This window comes from Ursus maritimus, unplaced genomic scaffold, assembly GCF_017311325.1.
Source record: "Ursus maritimus isolate PB19 unplaced genomic scaffold, ASM1731132v1 scaffold_96, whole genome shotgun sequence".
Lineage (NCBI taxonomy): Eukaryota > Metazoa > Chordata > Mammalia > Carnivora > Ursidae > Ursus > Ursus maritimus.
The window spans coordinates 31,311-38,248 of NW_024427174.1; the positions used below are offsets into that span (position 1 = coordinate 31,311).

The window sequence follows — 6,938 nt, forward strand, 5'->3', positions numbered from 1 at the left end:
GAACACAAGCAGGGGGAGTGGGAGAGAGAAGCAGGCTCACAGCGGAGAAGCCTCGATGTGGGGCTCGATCCCAACGCGATCACGCCTGAGCCGACAGGCAGACGCTAATCGCTGTGCCACCCAGGCCCCTAGAGATTTGATTTTTAAACAAATTTAACAGGTAGGGTGCACCTGGGTGATCAGTCGGAAGTGTCTGCTCTTGCTCCGGTCACACATGATCTCATGGTCCTAGGATTGAGCCCCACTTCAGGCTCCCTGCTCAGCGGGGAGTCAACTTGCCCTTCTCCTTTTGCCCCTCCCCCCACACTCAGGTATGCTCTCTGTCTCAAATAAATAAATAAAATCTTTGAAAAAAAAAAAGAACTTAACTATGTACATAGGTAAAAGGAAGCAAAAAGTAGAAAAAGTTTAACTGATTGATCCTTGGGAAGATCCAGCATATACTGGAAGGTTCCAGCCTTGAAGAGCACAGTGCAGGTTAGAAGCATGCATTATGGTGTCCTAGAGCTCTGGACATAAGTCCTGGGTCTGACATTTGATCCCTCTAAGACTCAGTTTCTTCATTAGCAAAATGAATGTAAGAAAAGCTTTCTTACAGAATTCTGTGAGTTTAAATGAAATAATGTGCTTCGTACAAAGTTTTGCATAAATGCAATCTATTAATTTTATAATTGTTTAACAATTTTTACTTACAAGTATTCAGTCTCTGTATCTAACAGTTTAACTGAATATAGAGGCACGTACCATGACAATAGTTATGATTCAAAATTACGAATAATCACAATCTGAGCACTTGACATCCATGGTAAATTATACAAGATTAAAAAAAAACACAAATACAAGGTGAAACAAGGTGAAAGGCTTTAAATTGTTTTGGCCTAAAGATCTCTATGTGACCACTGAAATAAATTTAGGTAAGGAGAATCAGCAAATTAGTGTGAGAATATTACTGTGAAAATTGACAGTAATAGCTAAGATTGTTCAGGTGACAGAACACCTAGTAAGTGGTCAGGGGAAATGTCTAGAAATCCTTGAGAGGCAAAATAAAAAGAACTGAAAATGGAATAGAAGGGAAATAACATCATTTATCTCCATCTAAAATATTAAAAAATGTTCTTCTCTTTTTATGTAATCATTCTCTTGATCACCATAATGTTTCCATATCCTTAATTTTTTTCGTATCCAATTAAATGATTTCTAATTTAGGAGATGTACCCCAAAGAGCAAACTAGCAAGAAATAGGAAATTTACATTTGTGCCACTGACTGTGTCTTTTTAATCATTTTCTATCCTCAGGTGATTTGAAAATCAGCTCTTCCAACCAAGTCAATGGATGGACTAAATAATTCTGTGGTTTCTGAGTTTGTGTTGCTGGGACTCTCTAGTTCTTGGGAAACTAAAGTATTTCTCATGTTGATATTTTCCTTGATCTATTTAGGGATCATCTGGGAAATCTCTTCATTTTCTTTTTGGTAATTTTTGATTCTCACTCTATTCTCCTATGTACTTCCTGCTAGCCAACTTGTCTCATTGATGTGGGTTGCCTCTACCACAGTCCAAAGATGATCAGGGACCTTTAAATGAGGGCGCCTTCTTCCTGCTGATCCTTTCCTACATCTTCATTTTGGTCACGGTCTGGAAACGTTCTTCCAGAGACTTATCCAAAGCATTTGTCACTCTGTCAGCTCACATCACTGTGGTGGTTCTTTTTTTCACTCCATGCATGTTTCTCTATGTCTGGCCTTTCCCCACATCATCAATTGATAAATACCTGTTCATTGCTGACTTTGCTATCACCCCCATTTTAAATCCCATCATATATACATTAAGAAATAAAGACATAAAGGTAGCCATAAAAAGACTGAGCAAACAGGGACATTATGCCAGACTTTGCTAACTGGCTCTATCTTTGGAGCTCTAAAACCATACATCCATCTGCTCTTTGGACACCTCTACTCAGGCAGCTGACATTTAAAATAGACAGAACTGGACATATTATCTACCTCATGGAACAAAATTCTACTACTTCTGTAGAGCATTTATTCATGACCTTGGCTACCATGGGAGATGTGAATCTACCGTGTAATGGTATTATTTTACTATTTCAGCAGACAGCAGTAATATTTACTAAATAATATTTTATAATTGAAATTGTGGTCATTTTGACAATAAGTAAGAACGTAAGAAAATCCCTTCTGCTTCCCATCAGTACAACCCTGCTTGGGAAAGTCCGGAACTATCACATTGAATGGTTATATATGTAGGAGTAGTAGCTCTACTTAGTTACTTAGGTTAGTTTCCCTTAGAAGATCCAAAGACTACACTGTATTGCCTGTGGTTGATTTGGAAGCTGATTTTTGGATGCACCAGTAAGGGAACAGGGAAGTGGTGTTGAGAAAGGAAAGATGATTATGTTGGTAACATAACTGGAGTGCAAGCAAACCGTAGTCCTCCAGGAGACTGTATAGATTCTGTGATTTAGAATTATCCCACTGAAGGGCAAGGTATTTGAAGCGTTTCTTCATTTGTAGAGAGTTCATTAACTCCTTAGCATGCCTGGCCTTTCCCACAGCAAATATTGTGTATCGATGTCGAGAAGCCAGAGACAGGCAGTGAGACAGACTTTCTGGTGCTGACAGTAAAGAACCATCTTCAATAAAAGTAAACTTAAAAGCAGCCTCCCAATATTGCTTTGTAACTTAAAGAAGTACTACTTAAACATTTTACTCCAATGCACCCCAAACTGGTGATTGAGCACAGAGAATTCCATGATATAAAATATTTCTCTGCTTTCTACAAGTCTCATAAAACCAGCAGTTCAAAGTAGGCCACTCAGCCATGAGCATGGTTCTGCAAGTCATGACCAGCCTGTGGGATCACGTCCCACAACTGGCCATCACAGACTGCCCACAAAAGCCTTCCGACCTCCTCAAAAAATGTGAAGTGAAATCTTGGTTCTGATCCAAAAACTGTAGACGTAGATGAAAATAAAGTTAGATTTTTCTCACACCTACAAAAAATTCAAATGAACTGAAAGATATTTTACATCCAACTCTAGAACTGTTATAATAAAATTCACTGTGATTTTTGGCTCTGAATTTCAGAAAAGGCACACTAACAAATGATGTCTCAATTTACGGGAACTTACCAAGAGGTCCCAAGAGACACAGCATGGATAACCTGTCTATAAGCCTTTCTCTATCCACAACACAGAGCTCTAATGTTTCCCACTCAAGACGTTACTTTACGCAAAATAAACACATCCATTCCTGAGGATAACACTTGTTATCTGATAAAACTTGTCCAAACAAAATGTATTGTTTTATCATGTTCTGACTGTATTTAGGCCCTTAATAGATTTAGGACTCAGCTTTTTTTCCACGAAGAAAACTCTGATCCTAGATAATGATGTCTCTGAATGTAATACATCTTATACTCTATAATAAACTCTTAACTTCTCTCTTACTTCTCTTTCTTCCTCACATTTCAACCAAATGTCACAGTGTTTCAAAACCAACTTTCCATATGTACATCAAATTGGATGTTTCTGGAAGTTTTTTAAACAATGTTTTAATTTAATTTATTTATTAGACAGAGAGAGAGAGCACAAGCAGGGGGAGCAGGAGAGGGAGAAGCAGGCTCCCCACTGAGCAGGGAGCCTGATGTGGGACTCGATCCCAGGACCTTGGGATCGTGACCTGAGCCGAAGGCAGAAGCTTAACCGACTGAGCTACCCAGGCACCCCTGTTTCTGGGAGTTTTACAAAGTTTCCAGAAATATCAAGGGTTTCTTCTCAGGTAATTCCTGGAATGTCTGGACTCTAGAGCAAAAACTTTCCCGCACCAAAACAGATGCCTTCTGTACAGTCTTAGAGCTCCCTACATATTGACATTCAGGAAGGACTGTTCTCACTTCATGATTCACAATCGTCCGGTATGAAGAGATGGCCCTGGGCAGAGATTTATAATGTCAGTTACCAGAAATGTCCAAACAAAAATTGGCTGCTAATAGTGTTGTTTGCTAATAGTTTATGTCAGGAAGAATCTGAATGAATTATATGGAGGGAAGCCTCTCAGAATGCTATGAAAACCAGTTATTTTCCATGGAAAAGGAGGAAGCTTTTAGAACTTAATGGAATCAGAATGGCACCTTAGAAGTAGGAGTCAGAGGACCTAATATGTGTACCCAAGTCATGCTTCTTTCCAATTTTGTGGCTTCTTGCAAGATATGCTGAGATACATTTCAATGTAAAATCCATTTCATGGCTTATAACAAAGATTAGGTATTACAATGTGAATGGAAGCTCCCAGCATGTGAAGTGTACTCAGGTTCTCTTTTCCTGATCTTTCCTTTTGATCTCCGCATATATTCACCCCCCTCTTTTAGGAGAGTTCTGTCTTAAATATTTGAAGATAAAAATATTAACTCTTGGAACCTAAAGATCTACTTCTTCAACCTTAAACATCTTGTATTTTCTAAAATTTATTACTACAGTATTCTTTATCTGGCTAGTAACATAAATTAATTTTACAATATTATCAATACTCTGTGATTTGTAAAACAACATAAAGCAGTTTTAACACCTTTCAAGGAAAGCGGTAAGGGGAGCAACCAGGCATGGACTTTGGTGTCATCTGTAGCACTCTGGGTCTCTTTCACCTGAGGTGTCCCGATAGGTTGGGCTCTATGAAAACGGTCAGTAAATCCTTTTGAGTTTACTAGAGAAAATTAGATCCTTCCAACTGCCTTTTTGTGTGCTGACAATCAAGTACACTAAAAGTAGCTCACAATGCCTTGCTTTACCACACACCCACAGGAAACAGCAGTGATAAAAATATGCCATAAACAAAAGTTTGACAGTTACGTTAATTAGGATTGGTAAATTTGGCCCCAGCCACTGTGGCCATACACTTAACTCGAAGTGATAAAATTTCGGCATAAATTGTGTTAAAGGTATTTTTACAATAAAGTTAAATTTTAATTAGCCTGCAAAGGGCTACAACTAAAATAGAAATAACCTACAAAAGTGACTTTAATATTCCTGACTACATGATAGCTAAGATCCAAACTGAGAATAGATACCCCTTATGCTTAGCCCCAAACTCAAATAATTATTATCACAAAATTATTCATCAGAGTACTACTAGCAACAACCTGAAACTCAAAGGACTGGGCAAGCTTGTATCTCTTTAGAGGAGCCTGTTCCATAATTGGTAAAACCCAACAAACCTTACCAACTCTTGCTAATACAGTCTATATACCACCACCTTCAACAAACCCTAGAAAGGAATTATAGTAAGCACAAACATGAAAACATTAAAATGTCCTGGAAAGTGTGTTTGGACAGATCAAAGTGTACCTTAAATAAAACACCCAGTTTACACCCAGGAGATCTCATTTATTATGAGCACTTGAACGAAAGCTAGCCCAAACTTACCAGACTCAAATTTTTAAAAAGATCTGATTTTTCTGAGAGAGAGCTCCTTGACTGAGAGCATGGGGGCGGGGGAGGGCTGGAGGAGGCAGAAGAAGGGGGAGAAGCTGACTCCCGCTGAGCAGGGAGACCTACATGGGGCTCAATCCCATGACCCTGGGGTCATGACCTGAGCCAAACGCAGACACTTAACGGACTGAGCCACCCTGGTGCCCCACCAAACTCAATGATTACAAATGAATTAAACAAAACACTTATTGAAAATTAAAAGTAGAGGAGATGAATATTTTAATCGGTGCTATAGAAAAAGTACTATAAGAGAATGATAAAAGAAATATTAAAAGCACTAAATAGCAAAGTTTACCTTCTTTCAGTTTTGCATAAAGATTTACCTAGAACAATTAAAGAGAACTTAACTGCCCTGAAACCAGGTGAGCTACCTACAAACAAAGAACAAACTCACCTATGTAGCAAAATAGTGAGAAGATTTATGGGAAGAGGTGAAAAGCCTATCAAGCCTGGTGATAGCTATCCAGAAGAGACTAACTATTTGATAGTTATCCAGAACAGAATTTTACTTCAACTTTAAACTTACCCTAAAAAATAATAATTTCAACATAAATTTAGATATGAACCTAAGGTACAGCCTTTAGATACAGGATACAATCTTCTTTGGAGAGTAAGTATAAACAACACCATAGTTGGCCTACAAGTAGCCATCAACTGAAGTATTCAAGCTCAACCATATATTTATCTAAATTCCAACACTAAAGACCAACTCCTAACCTAATACTAGATTAATCTATTCATTAATAGAAGGTATACTGTTCATCTGAGTAACAAGAATTATTTCTCCTTGCATAAGCTTATATCAGTATAGATAATCACTGATAGTTGACAATAAAATAAATTTTACACAATTCCTTACTTATTAAATTAATTGTTAACCGAACACAGGTATGCATTTAAGGAAAGATTTTTAAAAGTAAAAGGAACTCAGCGAACATAAACCTCACCTGTTTACCAAAAACATCACCTTTAGCACTTCTAGTATTAGAGGCACTGCCTAACCAGGGATATCCATTTAATGGCCGTGGTATCCTGACTGTGCAAAGGCAACAGAATCATTTGTTCCTAAAATAAGGACTTGTACGAATGGCCACATAAAGGTTTTCCTGTCTCTTAATCATGAAGAGGCAGGAATGACATAATAAGATGAGAAGAACCTATGGAGCTTTAATCAATCAGTCCAAAAAAAGAACAAAAAATTTAGCCAAATTTAAAGGATAAAGAAACTGTAAGTGGACTAACAGTTTTGTTTGAGGTAACTTAGATAACAAAATAGCCTCCAAGTAATTAAAATCTAGACCAACCAGTCAAAATGTTTTATCACTTATTGATCCAAAATATGGATCAACAGAACAAGTTACTCTAGGGATAACAGCACTATCCTATTCTATATAGTACACAGGGTTTATGACCTCAATGTTGGAGGTCGGGACAT

General features: G+C 37.8%; 1 protein-coding gene across 1 annotated transcript in view; it reads left to right on the forward strand.

The window, feature by feature from the left end:
- LOC121101834 (olfactory receptor 4F21-like) overlaps positions 1-1,897 on the forward strand; it is a 2,576-nt gene extending 679 nt beyond the window's left edge. Inside the window, 1 exon segment of the mRNA XM_040626191.1 lies at positions 1,616-1,897. Within this exon segment, the coding sequence (XP_040482125.1) occupies positions 1,616-1,897 (282 nt within the window).
- The last annotated feature ends 5,041 nt before the right edge of the window (positions 1,898-6,938 follow it).